The sequence below is a fragment of the Humulus lupulus genome, chromosome 1 (genome assembly GCF_963169125.1).
Source record: "Humulus lupulus chromosome 1, drHumLupu1.1, whole genome shotgun sequence".
Classification (NCBI taxonomy): Eukaryota; Viridiplantae; Streptophyta; class Magnoliopsida; order Rosales; family Cannabaceae; genus Humulus; species Humulus lupulus.
In genome coordinates this window covers 254,675,491-254,695,096 of record NC_084793.1, presented here as the reverse complement: position 1 = coordinate 254,695,096, position 19,606 = coordinate 254,675,491, and the positions used below count along the sequence as shown (strand labels likewise).

The window sequence follows — 19,606 nt, the reverse complement described above, 5'->3', positions numbered from 1 at the left end:
TCACTATTTCAGGAGTAAAAAAATTTCTATTAAAATATCTCATATTTAATTAATAAGTGATTATTACCAAAAATTAACTATTAAATCTAAATCACTTATGCAATCCAAATTTAACTCTTTAAAATTCTAAGATTGCAAAATTTAGAATAATTACCAACAATTACTAATTAATTCTAAACTATATTTTTCCTATGTATTAAACTCAATAACAACCCTAAAACATATTAAGGTAATCTAGACATGCTATTAATGCTACATTACCCAATTTAACTACTTAAATCTAATTCACATTGTTTGTGTCCATTTATAGTACAAAAGGAACTACAATATTTTTATATCCTATGAGACATGCTAATTATAAAAATTATCATACATAACATGTCGTTTTAATGATGCAATGAGTGGACATTCCTATTCTATATGGCAAGTGAATGGATCATGTCAACATGTTGTCAATCATAGAATATAATTAAACATTAAGGAATTGATCGGGTTCTCTTTGTTAAAAGATATTACAAAATTACACCAAGACATTCCTTGCCCTTCAAAGGTTCTTGAAATCTCTATGGGCTTCGTCCTTAGCTGTGGGCCTTCTGGATTGAACACTCAAAATCTAACCCTATGGTCTAAATGAAATAGCCTAATTTCCAAAATTATGATATATTAAAGTTTCCTTAACTTTTGTTATTAAAATAATTATTTCATAAATTATTAATTAATAACTAATGGAAATTGGTTATCATTTATTAAATAATAATTTCATAAATGATTAATTAATAACTAATAGTTTCCAAAACTATTATCAAATTTTGGAAAAACTAATTCAAAATTATTTAAATAAATAATAAATAGTGTCTAAAACTATTATTATTTAATTATTATTTTTGAGATTATAATTACTCAAATTATATTTAGCTAATAATTAATTAGTTTCTATTTATAGAACAACCAAATAGAATACCTAGCTTTAATCACATTGAGTCTATGCGCGAACCACAATCCATTTGGACTGTGTTTAGTGCCAACTCAGGGCTTTGGGCTTTGTAGTATTTTATCTTTATAAAATGCTATTTATTGAGTCTTTATCATATTATTTTATGTTGTATAAAATTATACCACAAAATTAAATATGATCAAATTAATTTTCAACCTAATTTTATTTGGCATTAAATATTATTTCATAAATAATATTTTAAATATTATTGCTTAAATAATATTACTTTGTGCAAAATAAAACAATACTTTATTATTTTCAATTATTTCATTTTAATTCCAAAATCATATCTATGTGTTATCGATCTAGTATGGGGACAATATGAACATGTAGTTCTAAGCTCTATAATTTAATTAATTTCATTAACTATTAGTTCAATTAATTAATTTATTAACTATGAATTATTCCACTAGAAATTTGTAGTTGAACTCTCAAAACTACAGTCTTATATTATTAGAAGCTACAATTGTAAAGTTTTCCATTGATTTAGTCATTACATGAGTTATGAGCCTTCACTAGTAGTTCATAATTAGAGGTAGATCTTAATGTATGTTGACCTCTCCAATTATATATTTATCAATTAGTTCCATTAATTCTCTAATGAACATCAGTCTATAAATTTGATTACATAATGAAAATTTTGTTTTCTAACAAAATTGAGCGCTCTATGTTAAAGCCTCAAATCATCATTAAAAGGAACAACTATTATGCTTACATTTAAGTAAGAAGTAGATTTCATATCTCTGAAGTATGTTCCTAGCCACTTGCAACTCCATGACTCCAAGATATCATGAATTTGGAATATTGAACTTTACCCAATAAGTCAAAAGTAATAAACGCACAAACATGAGTCCATTTCTCACTTCAGGATTAAGTTCAAGTCTCAAAAGACCATCAATTGATGAATGTTGAACTTCTATATATTAATGGAGATTATCATAAGTTATTACTTTCATCGTATCCCAGTCATATACAATCTGTATTGTATACGACACCTAGATTGCAGGCAATTGTATATTATTATCTTGAATTAAACCCTCTTGTATATATATATATATATCAATATACATATATTTAATTCAATACTACATCAATAATATTGGATCTTCATTGATAAATAACATGTATAATTAAATAGAAATATAAGTGAAAAATATTAATTTTATTTTATTAATGGTAATCGTTAAGATAAAAATACGCTTTCAGAGCCCAAATCCCAATAGCCTCGCACTGGCTTTTATTATGTGGCTCATTTTCTAATGGACTATGGTTTGGAATATTGACAAGTTAAGTCAGATTTTGACTCAGAAGTAGTATATGTAATTTGTAAAATCTCTAAAGGAAGGTTTCAATCTAATGACATCTAAATTTGGACTCACAATGTTGATGGAGCTTTCTCGACCAAATCAGCTTATCCATTGTAATCCGTAATTAGAGTTTTGTGGGGCTAGTTGGTCCTAGCTAAGGATTGTTCAAAATACGGGCTTCTATAATTCATGATAGGAAAAATGTGTTGGCATGTTGTGATCACCTCAAGTGAAATGCATACCAAATCCAAACATCTTATGGCGCAACTACTTTGAGCATGATTGTTGGTGTGACGTGTTCACCTCGTGTGAATTGGCCTTTCCATGCAACTGGGAAATTATTCCATTTCTAGTGCATACAATCAATGCTTCCCAACAAACCAGGAAAATCACGCACCTCCCCCTCATGAAGTAAGCGATGGATGTCGTCGGCATTAGGTCGTCTCAAATATTTGATCCTGAAAATCTCATTCACTCCCTGAACGAAATTGACTAGGCATTGAACAGTTATGCTTTCACCAATTCGAACATACTCATCAACGTAATCGAAAAGTGCTCCATATGCCAACATTCGCATAGCAGCAGTGCGCTTTTGTATTGGCAAAAGACCTTTTCTACCGATTGCATCAAACCTCCTCTGGAAATACTCTAAATGATTTCCTAGAGCTTCCACTATGCATAGGAATACGTGTCTACACATTCTAAATCTTATTCGAAATTGAGATTTTGTATACACCAGTTGATCAGAAAAGTAGTCATCGAACAAATGTTGGTGTCCTTCTACAAGACCCCTATCAATGTGGGTTTTCTTCTTTCCTCGCCTTATTGAGTTACCCAAATTCAGGAAACCGTTGAAATATTGATCATCATTCTCGTCAGTACATTTTGCTATTATAATATCGTCCAAACTCATATTGTCATAAGGATTAAGAGAATTTGGTGAATCCATTGTTGAACTTAGTTAGAAGATATTTGGGAATGTAAGATGAATGAGAGAGTAAAATGGAGGACATAATAGAGAGTTAAGAAAAGGAAGATTGGACTGTGGTATTTATAGACATGGTGACATATATAGCCATTAAAAAATAGTCCTTACAAAATAGTCGTTAAGAAATATTCGTTAAAAATATAGCTGTTACAAAATAGCCATTGAAAATATAATTGTTATTAACTTATTAAATAATGAAAGATAATTTATTTAATTAAAATAATACATAATATTGATCTTGAAAAAAATACATAGCAATTAGAACTTCAAGATATTAGTCTTAATATAAGTACACAGATTTTCATGATCTTTAGGACTCAAATGCGATGTATCCATGACAAGGTAATCCATGTATTTTGTCATCCTTTTATCTTCTGCCTCTTTCTCCCTTATCGCCACCAATTTCTCTAGTGCAAATTCTATTTGTGAATTAATCTCTATATATGTAGTATGTATGTCATTTTTTCCTTTCCCTTTCTCTTTGCCGCCTTTTGTCCAATAGGGTGCACTTCACGTACTTCATCATCATTGATTTTTGCATTGGAAGATGAAGTATATGCCCCTGATTCTGACACTTTTGTTCTCTTTGCACCTTATGGTTGGTACATTGTATTCCATTTTGGCTCATCCTTTAGCACTCTCCAATAGTCTAGAAGTAGAAAATTTTAGTTTTTATTTTCAGATTTATACATTTGATGCACATTCTCAAGAATTTGTTCATCAGACCAACCACTATGACGTACTTTTTGTACTCGTTTATAACACCCATTGAAACACACCACCTTTTGATTCATCTTGTTCCAATGATCTTTGCATTGCTTTTCAGTTCTTATTTGCTCACCTTTGCGGTTAATGTTGAAGTATTTTGCGATCCAATCCCAGAAATTTGTAGAAGTTTTTTCATTCCCAACGATGAAATCCTTAGATGTATTAAAACATCCACTTATCAAAAGTATAGTTGCTTCCTTGCTCCATTTAACTTTACCTAGAAATAAAAAATTGTATTAATACTTGTTATCCCCATTTCCTGCATGGGCTCGGGGCTTTCGTCCTGGCCCACTGTCAGGGGCCAGGTCAGCACGCGGGCCCGGCCCAAGGCCTCTTGGTATGTAGAGTGCCCAAGGGGACGGGTATGGACCAGGGATTCATGTCTGGGACCATTGGAGGGGTCCAGAATGTCCCTTCGGGTCCATCCTCCGCGACGATAGTCCGGGCGGCGTACAGGGCGTTTGAGTAGTCGCGGCCTACGCGTCCCGATCCCCGCCCCCTGGCACTGTCCGGGCCAAGGGTAAACGAAGCGGGACAAAGGTAAATGGACCCGGATCGCCTCGCCCCCAGTTGAAGAGGCCAGGCGTCCAGGATCCTGACGCCACCTCGCTCCACGTGGGCGTTGTCCCCCACTTTTCACCTGCAGAAAAGGCCACCTCGGGATTGCACGCTGATGTGTCAGGACTGCGCAGCCAAGTACTCTGACTGGTCTTGTCTCCTGAGTCTGCCTCGTGACTCGAAGTAATCAGACCAAAAGCGCCGTTTTGTCGGGCGAGACGTAGTTCTAAGGTTAACCTATTGGGCCTTAGCTGGTTTGGACTCCATGTATTTTGTATCTTTTTGTATTGGGCCTCCACTAGAAAGGCCACTTGTGTCCATTTCCCCGATGGGCCTGGGTCGGATCCGGCCCAGACCCGGTATTCCCATACGCCTATAAATATAAGCTACAGACCACTGTAAAAGGGGTCTCTTTTTTCACGAAAAAGACAGAAACTCTGTCAAAATATAGAGAGAAAACTCCATTGTAAAAGCTTCTTCAAGCTCTAATAATATAGACTCGTGGACTAAGGTTAGTTAACGCCCCAACCACGTAAAAACCCCATGTCAATCTTCTGTTTTCATTATTATTACTAGTAAATATTACTCATTAAAAGAGTTGCCGAAAATCTCGGTTAACAATACTATAAAACATTGTAAATAAAAAAAAAACAAAAAAAAAACTTTTTGATTGGATATACATTTTTGGCTTGGTTCCTCTTCATTGTGTAGAACCACATTTTCCAACCCTTCATCACCATCTATAGGTTAGGTTTCGGAGACAGGTGTGGATGACGTTTCAAGATTCAAAATGATTACTAAACTTTTCCATACTTGTTCTATAATTTCTTGAAACCATTTCGGGTTGGTATAGGGAAGGCATATGAAAGGCATATGATAGTGAATTTCCTAGTGTATAGAATAAAGCATGTTGAGGTGTTTCAAAAGAGCGAAAATTTATGTAAGGGAAGGAGGACATAGGATAATTTTGAAAATTTTTGTTACCTTGAGATTATTGAAAATTTGGATTTTCAGTGTTGGTACATGGAGAACTTGATAAATTTTGAGTAACTTGAGAATATTGAAAATTTAGATTTTGGGGGTTGGTATGTTAGAATTTGATGAACTTTGAAATATTTGATAATATTGAAAATTTGGATTTCGGGGGTTGGTATGTGGAGAATTTGAAGAATTTTGAAATATTCTCAAATATTGAAAGTTTAGATTTTGGGGATTTGTAAATAGAGAATTTTTTGTATCACTTTAAGAAAAGAAGATTTTGTGATATTGAAAATTTTGTAGACGAATATATGAGACTGTGTGAAAAATAAATGAACTTAATGAGTATTTATAGAAGTAAAAAATAAATAAATTAATATTTTTACACAAAATTTAGCCAACGGTCAAAATGATTGTTAACCATTATTTATTTAATATATTTTTTAAAATATACCAACGAATATTTTGTGTTTATCAAATAATAATAATAATAATGCAAGTATCGTTGTCTAACAGAGACAACTTTGCTAAATACCCCACTCTCCTCCAATGCTTGGCAACGCATTGGGCAGTGCCACATCAAATTGAAGACATTCTTAACTCTTTCCAATGAGGTTTCCAGCCCTATTTATAGAGGCTGAGATCATTAATGCTAATTATCTATAATTAATACATATTATCCTCGTTATTGGGGGTCTTAATACCACTTTAATGTATTGGGTTGCATTAATTAGAGACCACGACCAAGGGGAGATACGTAGGGCCCACTCCATAAAGTTACCTACTTTATGGGGAACATCCCCCTGGCATTGTCAGGGTGTGCGCACATCTCTCCATGTCAGACGGCGTAGTGGGGGTGCGAATTTTCAAGTCGTACAATTGGCAATACTGTGGACGGATCGCCAAAAAGGTTGTCAGACGATCCTCTGACGCTGCAAACCTGCATTGGCCAACACCTGGCTAGCCTTCTAAGTCTCGAGGACTAGGTTCTTGACCTGGAAGACAACTGCTTGTAAAGAGTTTGAGGACTATTAACTAGTCCTCGAGGCATGGCCTTAGAGAGACGTCCGTGCCCTACCTTTATTCGAGGGGGCGTGGCCTTTAGTCGAGATATCCACCCTCCGAGGACTGACCCTCAGGGCATGGCCTCACTTGAAGAGGCACGCGTCTTCGCCACGTGCCCTACCCACACCGGTTTCGAATTGCTACATATCATTTGGTGAAAACACGGACAACATATATAATCTGATAACCTTTTTCAAACATAAATGATAATTTCTTAATAAAAATTCAGATTATGTATTATATATTATTATAAAGATATTATATAATATTTAAATTTATATCAATATTAATATAAGTATTATATATCCAGTCTTGTATTATATATTATTATAATAATAATATTTTATAACATTTGAATTTGAATTTATATTAATATAATTATTATCTATGTAATTCTATACTAAATATTATTATAATAATGATATCTTATAATATTTGAATTTATATTAATATAATTAATAAATATCTATTTTTAGTTAATTTTAAAAGTATATTACATTAAATATTTAGAATATTTCATTATAGTTACAAACTGTTAAACAAAAAAAAATTATTGTCTACACATTTTTTATATGTTATCCAATAAATTAGCATTTGTGACGTGGCGAATAATCTCTTGACACGTGCCTGACACCTGGAGCGTCTGCTAGAGTATTGACCAGGAGACACACCAGAAGCAGGACAGACCTGTTTTTACCACGACCAGACTGGTCGGTGGTTCCGCTGGCAAAGCAACATTTATGGAAAGATCTTATGTATCCCGAATTTATTTCATGCAATCTACTGAATATCCCATGATTCAGGGGATAATATCTGTAACAATATTGGGCAACCCTCCATGAGCCTATAAAAAGCAGGAGATGGCTCATGGGAAGGGACCTTTTGGGCAGCCCAAAAACCATAGAAATATAGAAATTATCTGTGAAAACTAGTATTGTTTATGAGGAGTGTTGAAACTCATTGAGCCCAAGCTCTCTGATCACACTTTTGTTCCCATATCAATATCATTCTAAGTGGATGTAGGTCATTACCAGATTCTGGGGCCGAACCACTATAAATTACTGTATTTTTCTTTACTTTTGTCATTACGTTATTATCTATACATATTCGTCTATATCATTCATATTTTGACTCCGTGTCAGTTGGCTAAATCGAGGGTCAACATTCTGGTGCTTTCATTGAGAGGACGACTCATCATTGTTGATAAAACTAATGGCGAAAGCAGGGAAGAAAGCTGCTCAGACCGCCGCCGCTGCACCGTCGAATCCGCCACCTCCTCCTCCCCCTGCAAGCATGGCGGAAGATGAACCGCAACTAGATTTTGAAGAGGAGGAAATGGACGATGCGACTTTGAGGAGCACCTTGGGCACGTTGCAGGAAGAGCTGGCTAGTCTGAGAGCCAATCAAGAGACTGCCGCAGAAGCTATGGCAAGGCAGCAGCAGGAACTTGATCGTCAGAGGGCGGAGTTGAGTGAGAGACAAGCGGAGGTGGATCGCCGCCAGACTGAGGCCATGGCAGCCCTTGAAGCGGCTTTGCTGTTGGCCAGAAATCAGGTCACGCCTGCCTCGCAGCCTACTCAACCTGAAACTGGGCCACCCCAGGGAGGTCCCAATCCTAGCCCACCAGTCCATCCTTCAAGTCCGGAAAGGCCTGAACAGCCCCAGATGCCCCATGACGACGTCCCACTGGACCCCGAGGCAGATCCACCATCCCACGCTGCTCGAGGGAATCCCCCGCAGCAAAGGCAGAATAGGGCCGAGCGACAGCCTCGTAGTCCTAGACGCCGCGAGAATGATGGGCCACACCAAGCGAACAGGGGTCACTACCCTCCTGGTAACAGGAGAGACTCGGAGTTAGGCTCTGCGGTCCGTGGATCCCAACAGCATGATAATGCACGGGGACATCGCGACCAGCGCAGGCCACCCCCTAACGCTCGGGGTGTTTCTGCCAGAGACGGGAATAGAGGGAACAACCAGTCTTACCATAGCCAGTCAAAGTTCAAAGATGGCCACGGCTACAATGAGGCTGACTCAGGCAAGAACAATGCTGATGGGAGGAACGGAAATAAAGGTAGGAGCAGGGGCCAAATACCTCAAGATGATCAGCCAAATAGACAAGATGCTGGGGGGCAACCCCGACAAAATAATGTCTTCAACCGGCTCGGAGGTAGCGAGCAACGGAGAAGAGAGGAAGATCTAAGAGACATACTCAATGATCGTCGAGAGAAGCATGGTGAGAACATCCCCCCAGCAGCAGAGACCGTAGCTATTCCTACTGCCTTGCAAGCCCAGATAGACGCGCTAAATCAGGCTGTGCAACAATTGGTCGGAGGAAGAACCTCTTATATTGACCACGATAGAAGAAAAGGCACTCCATTTATCCAAATAATAGCCAACGCAGAGACTCCCAGCAAGTTCAAGATGCCCACGCTCCCGAACTTTGATGGATACGGAGATCCCGTCTCGCATGTGAATAAGTTTGAAATCCAGATGGACATTCAGAAGGTGTCCGAAGACGCTCGGTGCAGGATCTTTCCTGCAACACTTTCTGAAGCCGCGCAGGAATGGTTCTTTAAGTTCCCACCTGCAAGCATAGTTTCCTGGGAAATGTTCGTAAGGGAGTTCTACGGACAGTTCTACGCAGGTCGTGTCCACCCGACCGAAGCAAACCAACTAGTTGAGATCCGCCAGCAAGATGGAGAATCACTAAAAGATTACATCCAGCGCTTCATGCGAGCGGCAGCCGGAGTAAAGACAGTCGGGGACGAAGGAAAAATGATGGCTATAACCGCGGGAGTGAGACGCCGTTCGCCCCTATGGAAAAGTCTTCGTAAGGATGGGGTCAGAACCACCCAGGAATTCTTAGACCGAGCTGATCGGTATATCAAACTCGAAGAAGCCATTGCCGATGATGGAAAATCCTCGAACAAGGGCAAGAAGGCTGCCGAACCCGCCAAAGCCGCCAATGGCACCAAACCAAATGGCAACGGCAAGGGCAACGGTAATGGCAAGAATGGTGGGAAACGGCAACACAATGAGCCTTCCACCTCCGACAATAAACGAGCCAAGGGTAATCGTTATGAACCTAGGTTCACTAACTACACTGCCCTCGTTGAGTCTCGAGGAGAGGTATACCAGGCCACAAGCTCTAGTGTGCCCTACAAGAAGCCTGGGCCCATTCGAAAAGACATTTCGAAAAGAGACACTACCAAATTCTGTCGTTATCATAACGACTATGGACATGACACTAATGAATGCAACCAGCTAAAAGATGAAATCGAGTTCCTCATTAGACAAGGACACTTGAGAAGGTACGTACGGGCCTCGGGAACTTCCCAACGAGAAGCTCCAGGTGGAAACGAGCAGACGTCCACACGCCAACGCTCGCCACCATTACAGCCTGCCCCCGTAGCCGGAACACTTTTAACCATCTGTGGAGGCCCACACCTCGCTGTAAATAGCGGAAAGGCTAGAGAACGATATGCCCGAACTCTGCGCCACGACCAGGACATCGAGATGATGACTGTGGAGGACCGAGCGCCGAAAAAGGCCCGCTCAGAGGAGTGCGGGATAACCTTCTCTGAGGACGATGCCCAACACGTCCGGTTCCCACATTCCGATCCGCTGGTCGTGGATATCCAAATGGCCAATATGATGGTAAAAAGAATACTGGTCGATACAGGAAGTTCAGTGAACATCCTCTATAAATCAACGTTGGAACGCATGAAGCTGTCCGTGAAGGACTTGGAGCCCTGCAATCAAACCATATACGGCTTCTCTGGAGAAGGACTCGCTCCAGCCGGAATGATCAAACTCCCAGTGACAACGGGTACAGCGCCTGCTTCAAGGACATTACTCGCCACTTTTGTAGTGGTCGATTGTCCTTCAGCGTATAACGCCGTTATTGGAAGACCCATACTGGTTGAACTGAGGGCCATCATCTCCATGTGGCATCTAGCCATGAAATTCCCAACGGACGCAGGGGTAGGATGCGTTTTGGGAAACCAAAGGGAAGCCAGGGAGTGCTATAACGCCTCGATCACAAAGGCAAAAAGTGGAGCATCGAGGAGCGCTACCCCAGAGCGATTGCAGATGACGGAAGACAGACAAACCCAATCAGGTGGAAAAGTCACCAAATAGGGTGTTGCCCAAAGTGAGGATATAGATTTGGATCCTCGCTTTGGGGATTTTGAAGAAAATGTTGGACCCGTCGAGGACCTGGAGGAGGTCCATCTTGATGAAAAAGACCCGACTCGAATCATAAAGATTGGGAAGAATTTAGAACCTACCGCGAAACAGGCGCTGGTGGAATTCTTGCAAGAGAACCAGGGAGTTTTCGCCTGGTCACATAAAGACATGGTCGGAATAGATCCTGCGGTGATCAGCCATGTCCTGAACATAAACAAAGTCTTTCCACCGGTGCAACAAAAAAGAAGGTTGCTCGATAAAGACAGATCAAGAGCCTTGAAAGAAGAAGTCGAAAGACTTAAAGAAAATGGGTTCATCAGGGTGGCGTTTTATCCATCATGGGTCTCCAATCCGGTATTGGTCCCCAAGCCTAACGGCAAATGACGGACCTGTGTGGATTTTACAGACCTCAATAAGGCCTGCCCAAAAGACTGCTTCCCACTCCCGAGGATCGATCAGCTAGTCGATGCAACCGCTGGGCATGAGACCCTTTCGTTCATGGATGCGTATTCAGGCTACAATCAGATCAGCATGCATCCCCCTGATGAGGATCATACCAGCTTTCGGACCGATACGGGCTTATATTGTTACAAAGTAATGCCCTTTGGACTGAAGAACGCAGGTGCAACTTACCAACGATTGGTCAACCACATGTTCAAGGAGCTGATCGGAGTAAGCATGGAAGTATACGTGGATGACATGCTGGTAAAGTCCAAGAAGGCTGAAGGACATGTGAAGGATTTGCAAAGGTGCTTTGATGTGTTAAATAAGTACCATATGAAGTTGAATCCCCTCAAATGTTCCTTCGGAGTCGGGTCAGGAAAGTTTTTGGGATTTATAGTGAATTCAAGGGGAATCGAGGCCAACCCCGACAAGATAAAAGCCCTGATCGATATGAAGTCGCCAGAAAAGATCAAGGATGTCCAAAGCCTGACCGGAAGGATAGCTGCCCTTAGTAGATTCATCTCAAAATCAACTGACAAGTGCGTTCCATTCTTCAATCTACTTAGGGGAAATAAAAAGTTTGAATGGACGGAAGACTGCGAGCAAGCATTCCAGACAGTAAAGGCTCATATGTCGCAACCTCCTGTCCTATCAAAACCAATGGAAGGAGAGACTTTGTATATTTATCTGGCGATTACCGAAGTTGTTGCTAGTGCGGTACTGATACGGGAAGAAGAAGGCGTGCAGAAAGCTGTTTACTACGTCAGCAAAAGGCTGATCGGTGCAGAATTAAAATACCCACCGATCGAAAGATTAGCGTATTGCCTAATTCTAGCTTCCCGAAAGTTGCGACCGTACTTCCAAGCCCATCCTATCACGGTTTTGACCGACCAGCCCCTTCGGCAGGTCCTCCAAAAACCTGAGGCGGCTGGACGACTGTTAAAATGGGCGGTCGAATTGGGACAGTTCGACGTGACTTATTCACCGCGAGCAGCAATAAAAGGGCAAGCCTTAGCCGATTTTATTGCGGAGTTCACCGAACTCCCCAGCAACGAGTTGTGCGAGAAACCTGAGGCGCCCATGCCTCAAGACAAGACTCCTTCGTGGAAACTATTCACAGATGGATCATCTAATGAATCTCACGCTGGAGCGGGAGTGATATTGATAACGCCCGAAGGGCATCGATTTCACTGCGCAATCAGGTTTGATTTCGCAGCGTCAAACAATGAAGCGGAATACGAAGCACTCCTCGCTGGACTGAAAATGGCCAGGGAGATGAACATAAAAGCGCTCGATATTTTCAGCGACTCTCAGCTGGTCGTGAATCAAGTCCTGGGAGAATATCAAGCGCGAGGGTTAAAAATGATGGCCTACCTTAATAAAACAAAAGATTTGCTAGCACAGTTTGCAAAATACACCCTCCAGCAAATTCCGCGAGACCAAAATTCGAATGCAGACGCCTTGGCCAAACTTGCAAGTGCCAAAGATGCTGACACCTTGAACATAGTCCCAGTAGAGAGATTAAGTGAACCAAGCATTGATGCAGCCGAAGCCAGCATGGAAATTCGAGTAGAAGATACATGGATGGCACCTTACCTGGAGTATCTGACAAATGGGACATTGCCAGTAGATAGAAACAAAGCCAGAACTCTACAAAGACAAGCTGCTAGGTACATACTGCTCGACGGTGTTATGTACCGAAGAGGGTATTCAATGCCACTGCTCAGGTGCATTACATTAGAAAAAGCTAAGGAACTCATGAAAGAGGTGCATGAAGGCTTCTGTGGAGATCACGCTGGGGGGCAGAGTTTGGCGAAAAAAATTCTTCGACAGGGCTATTTTTGGCCAACGATGAACGAGGATTCAATGGAGTACGTACGAAGGTGTGATAAATGTCAAAGGTTCTCCAAAATCCCATGAGCAGCTCCAAACGAGCTAAAGCAGATGCAAAGCCCGTGGCCTTTCGCAATATGGGGAATAGATTTAATTGGATCACTACCGACAGGAAAAGGAGGAGTAAAGTACGCAGTTGTGGCAGTCGATTACTTTACAAAATGGGTCGAAGCTGAACCACTCGCAACCATAACGACCAAGAAAGTTCTCGACTTTGTCATCAAGAACATTGTGTGCCGGTATGGTTTGCCCAGAAAGATAGTTTCAGACAACGGAACCCAATTTGACAGCGACCTGTTCACCGATTTCTGCGAAAGGCATGGGGTAATCAAGAGCTTTTCTTCAGTCGCACACCCCCAAGCGAATGGGCAAGTCGAAGCTGTAAACAAAACCCTCAAGGACACCCTGAAGAAAAGACTTGAAGAAGCGAAAGGAGCATGGCCAGAACAACTACCGGAGGTCCTCTGGTCATATAGAACATCTCATCGAACAGCCACAGGGCGTACCCCATTTTCCTTAGCCTATGGGTATGAGGCCATGATACCCGTCGAGATAGATCCCCCCTCACATCGGCGTTTAACGTATGATCAAGAGAAAAACAGCCAGCTAATACTGGAATCCTTAGACTCAATTGATGAGATACGAGAAAAGTCTCAACTCCGAGTTGCTGCTTATCAACAAAAAGTCGCCCGGTACTTTAACTCCAAAGTTAAAGAAAGAAGATTCAACGTCGGAGACTTGGTGTTACGACGAGTCTTCTTGAATACCCGCGACCCCACTGCCGGCGTGCTCGGACCTAACTGGGAAGGACCTTACCAGATTGAAGAAGTCCTTCACCCAGGCACCTACAAACTTGCACGCTTAAACGGAGATCTCGTTCCACGTTACTGGAATGGAGAACACCTGCGCAAGTATTATCAATAAACAGCCCTTCTTAAAGGACTGGCTTGTTCAAATTTTCCCCATTAATTTTTACAAGTTTTGCAAAGAGGGTTAGCCACGGTGTATGGCTAACTGCTCGTATATGTAAGATTCTGTTTCAGAATCATTCGTAAAGACATGATTAGTCCATTTTTAATACGAAATTATAAGGGACTGTGCTCAGCCAGTCGTTCTTGCCAAAATTTGTGAATTTACATTTACAAGTATTTGTTCATTACATGTGTTGTTTTGCTGTATTACAAGTATCATTCTTCCGCGCGAACAGTAATGTTCGAACAGGCCATGGTCAAGGCAAGTGACCAAGGACCTAAGAGCTCCTCGATCACTTGGGGGGCATATAAGACACATCGATAGCAAAGCATACTCTCAAGGTATGTAAACACATGAACAAAATGAGTGAAAGCATGCTTCAAGTACTTAGAGTATTTTTTCAAAATATATGATGCCAAAGTACTATGCTAAGTTCGGTCATACGGACAAACGTTATAATAAGTAAAAATATTATAACACCAAGAGTTAAGCTTTTACACCGCAAGCATTGCTGCTTGGATGTAATTGTTCAAACAAAAAGATTTACTGCCCGTGCAGCAAAGTTTAAAAAGAAATTATTGTCTTTACATTGCGACCCGTGGGTCGCGTGTTTAAAAAGAAAGAAGAACAGCTAAATAAATTAAGAGGCATGGGGGGCAGGAGGATCCTGGGCAACAACCTGGTCAGTCTCTTCCTCGATGGTTTCTTCGTCCAAACCAACGACGCTTGGGGTTGCAGGAGTCGCAGCTCTCGCCTCCTCTTCAGCCAGTTGAGCAGCACACCGAGCCAACTCCGCAACTCTGACCTCCTCTGAAAGGTAGCTAAAGTCAGCACCCTGATTATGTTTCCAAAAGTTATAGAAACATCGGAGTGTCGCCCTCTTATACTTTTCCAGATTCTTGGAGTTGTCGAGCTCCGACTGCCGCACCTTGCCCTCGAGAGTGGCAATAGTCTCGTCCTTAGACTTGACTACCCCCTCCAGATGCTTGATCTCGCGGAGATGAGTTTTATTGTACGACCAGTACTCTTCCCTCAGCTTAACCGCTGCATCTTTAGCAGCTTCAGCCGCAGACAGTTTGGTCACCGCTGCATCCCGCTCTTGGACCACCGTCCCCAACTCCTTAGCATGTTTGGCTTCAGCAGTCGAAAGCTCCTCAGCCGCCTTCACCTGATGTTTCTCGAGAACTTTAGCCTCAATCTGCTCAAAGTAGGCCTGGGCTCGGGTACGAGCAGTAATGGCAGAAAGTAAGGCCTGTAAACGAAAGAAAAAGAAGTCAAGACTTATCACGAGAACTGAAAAAACAAAGACTCGAGAAACAGAGAAATACTTACACTGGAGATCTCGTTCAGAGTCCTGTTCAGGATCTGATCGACTGGTAGCTCTACAGCTTGGATCATGGCAGCCCCAACACGCTCACCTCTGCCAATCCGTTCAATTCGATCCTTAGCGGATCGAATGGTATGGCTCACGAGCCTGGCCTCATGAGCCTCTTCGCGAGAAAGATGCTCCCTAGCAGGCGCAGGTGGAGGATTGGACCGAGCAGGGGTGTTTTGCTGTTCAGAAGGAGCTGGAGGAGGGGTAGGAGTTCGCCCAGTTGGCGCGGGACTTTGCCCGGTTGGAGAACCCTGAGGAGGGTCTTCTGGTCGACTCTTCTTGGCTGAAGGGCCTCGACTGGTTTCACCAGTTCGTTTCTTTGACCTCCGTTGAAGTTGAGGGACTTCCTCTTCCTCTTCGGCCTGGTACATGTCAAAGATATTGGGAGTCGACATATCTGCATGAAAATAAACACAAGAGGTTAATAAGGGAAGAAAAAGGTGGAAAAAAGTAATACAACAGAAAGAAGATAATAAAGTGAATACCCGAGCTACAACTACTGGTTGCTATACTATTGACTCTATTAATCATATACTCATTTTCTGGCATGAAGAAGTTTGGCCCTAGATTTGGAGCATATGTAAAGTTGCCATCCCCGTCAAACATGTGACAGGGGATTGGCAGACCATTTAAAAGCGAAATAACGTTACCATTGTCATCAGAAGACTCTTCCAAGTCAACAACTGGTTCTTTGGCCTTTTCTTTCCCCTTGCCTTGGGGAGCAGAAGGCCTTTCTGCAGAAGGGCTGCCCGTGGGTTCCCTGATCGTAACTCCTGTTGGCCTCCTCCTTGGAGAGGGCACAGGAAATTGCTGCTCGGGAACCCCCCCAGCAGTGGGTTCGTCCGTTTCGGACCCTCTATTGTCATGGCGAGGAGCCAGAAGGCCAGATGACCTCAAATTCTTTTCTTGTGTCAAGGTCTTGACACATTTGGTAGCAGCAGACATCTTGGCCAGAATGTCAGACCTCGACACCATATCTGGTGTTGGGGTCGGGCGCAACCAGGGGCCTGAAAAGCAAGTCGAGTTTGAGAAATGACGAAAGGAAATACTCTATGATAAAGTATCGACCAAGGCAAAGACAAAATTGTACCTCCTCTCGCGAAAGCCAAGTTGTTGCTGGATATATCCGGAGTAAAGAAGTACTCCTTGTTGTAATGTCCCACGTTTGATATGTGGGTGGTGCCACTCAAAAACGTCCGGCCAGTTTCCTGATGGCAGAAGTGAAAAAAGCCCGTCTCGTTGTGTTGAGGATTGGACTTAAGGTCAAAGAGGTAATTAACCTCATGAGGTGAAGGTTCTGGCCACTTGTTAAGTTTGTACAGGACATAGAGTGCAGCCAACATCCTATATCCATTAGGGGTTATTTGAAAGGGAGCGACGCCGAAATAATTGGCCACCCCCACAAAGAAAGGATGAAGAGGGAGATAAGCCCCCGCTTCAATGTGATACCGGGACCAGGCGCTGTTTGCCCCTCCTGGACGGTTAGCCCTCTGCTCCGCAGTAGGGCGTGTAATGGTTACCCCCGTTAGGGGGTATTTTCTGAAGCAGTTCGCGACCATCCGAGGGGTCATCGAACTGGCTGGAGGGGTGTACCACTCGACATCAGGCGGATTGCGATGACGAGGACGAGCCCTAGTTTGGATATTGGGGTCAGGAGTAAGATTCTCTCGACCACTGGTCGAGGGAGCCCCAGCCTGCGAATCAGGCTGGGCAGAAGGAGAAGGGTTACTTTCAGATTCGGGCCTTTTCTTGCCAGAGGATTTTGAACGGGCCATAGAAGGAGAAGGGTGCGGTCTGGAAGAGGCTCGTGAGAAGGGTATCTGGTGGATGCGATCGGCTAGTTGTTCTTCTCCCTCGAGCAGTTGGGCAAGGAGGTCGTCGTCGATGGGTCTCTCACCTCCCCACAAATCTGGCATTAAAATCTGCAAACAGAAGAATGGGGAGGCGAGGTCAGAGGGATCTAGGAGATTCTTAAAGTAACGCTGATCGAAGTATAAAAGCTAAGCCTTTATATAACAGCATTCTAACTAAGTCTCTCTGCGCAAACAGTTTAAAAAGCGGACCAAAAGGGTGAAAGTGAAAAGTTTTTCTGAAAAGCTTTTTCGACTCCCCTCACAACGGGAAGAAATTATTTCCAACTGGATTAAAAAATCGAAATGCTACTTCGATCCTACGTCCTAAAAAGTGCTAATCCTGGGTTTTAAACCTACTCAAAAGCATACTTTGACTACAAAAAACATCTTATCTACAGGCGTTCAAAAAACCAGAAACCAAGAGATTCAAACAGTACACCATTTAAAAGCATGCACCACGAAAGGTTAGAAGCATGGAGTTTCTGAGTAACTTACCAAGGAAAGTGGTCGTGAAGATGGAAATGAGAGTTTCGGAAGTCAATGAGCCCACCGTCTGATCCTACAGCACGAAGGAAGGTTCGCCGGAGAGAGTAAAGCTCTGGTTTTTAGGGTTTTTCGACAAAGAGATGACGTGCGTAAAAAGGAAGGAAATGGCTCAAGTAACCTTATATAAGTTTGTCTTTGGTATTCAAAAGGCGTGATCATTAGTTTTCCATTTTCGAAGTATGGGGAAGCGTAATGGCCGTCAAAATTGTTTCTGGGAAACTGAAAAGCCTTGATTAGACAGGAGTGGTTTGCTTTTTTCAAGAACGCACGAAGGGCTCTGACACGTCAGGAGGGGTTACCGAAGGGTCGTTCGCTCAAAGTTTATTTACTGTTCGTAGTAAATAAACTTTGGGGGGCAAATGTTATCCAATAAATTAGCATTTGTGACGTGGCGAATAATCTCTTGACACGTGCCTGACACCTGGAGCGTCTGCTAGAGTATCGACCAGGAGACACACCAGAAGCAGGACAGACCTGTTTTTACCACGACCAGACTGGTCGGTGGTTCCGCTGGCAAAGCAACATTTATGGAAAGATCTTATGTATCCCGAATTTATTTCATGCAATCTACTGAATATCCCATGATTCAGGGGATAATATCTGTAACAATATTGGGCAACCCTCCATGAGCCTATAAAAAGCAGGAGATGGCTCATGGGAAGGGACCTTTTGGGCAGCCCAAAAACCATAGAAATATAGAAATTATCTGTGAAAACTAGTATTGTTTATGAGGAGTGTTGAAACTCATTGAGCCCAAGCTCTCTGATCACACTTTTGTTCCCATATCAATATCATTCTAAGTGGATGTAGGTCATTACCAGATTCTGGGGCCGAACCACTATAAATTACTGTGTTTTCTTTACTTTTGTCATTACGTTATTATCTATACATATTCGTCTATATCATTCATATTTTGACTCCGTGTCAGTTGGCTAAATCGAGGGTCAACATTATATAAAAAAGAGATATAAATATAATGTATATGTAATACTGTGCTAAAATTAAAAAAATAAAAAATAATAATAAAAATTTATTAAAAAATGAAATATAATAATATTATAAAATATAATTAAAACTCATTTACTTAGTATATAACTATATATATAAATATATAAAAAGAAAAAGAGAAAAGATCATATCTATATAGTTTTTATGTGTTTGTAAATTATGTAAGAGATGGAATATGAAAAATTAATATTATATGTTTACATAAATGAATAGTTTGTTATAAATATATACTATAGATAAAGAAATTTTTTTTTAAATTAGAGACTTATTTTAATATCTTTTGGTATAATTTTATCTATTTAATTATTTTAGATCATGGGAGTGCCCTTACAGTAGCAGTCAAGCAACGCTATACCCTCCACAAGCGGTGGAGATGCTCTTATAGTAATTGAAAGGACTCTGACTTAGCTATAAAAGTACTTCAAGGACATAGATATTTGAGAAACGAGGTAGTGTATTGAGGTAGTTGTAGATTTTTTTTTTTTTTTTTTTTTTGTATTGTAATTATATATCTAAAAAAATGTAACTTAAGCATAGGAACAATTTATAAATAATTTTTAGTATTTTTAGGCCCATGAGTATCTTTTAATTATTTGGTAGATCATTGTTATAAGATAACGTAAAGCTTCCAACACACTGGCCCATAATATATATTACTATTTGGACTTA

General features: G+C 41.3%; 1 protein-coding gene across 1 annotated transcript; it reads right to left on the bottom strand.

The window, feature by feature from the left end:
- Positions 1-2,650: 2,650 nt before the first annotated feature.
- Positions 2,651-3,250, bottom strand: LOC133832611 (uncharacterized). Its single transcript, XM_062262931.1, has one exon. It carries the CDS (start codon positions 3,248-3,250, stop codon positions 2,651-2,653), a length of 600 nt encoding a protein of 199 aa, XP_062118915.1.
- Between the last annotated feature and the right edge of the window lie 16,356 nt (positions 3,251-19,606).

What these genes read in the sequence shown, in the direction of transcription:
- LOC133832611 (XM_062262931.1), bottom strand. Translation starts at nt 3,250, where the DNA reads ATGGATTCACCAAATTCTCTTAATCCTTATGACAATATGAGTTTGGAC.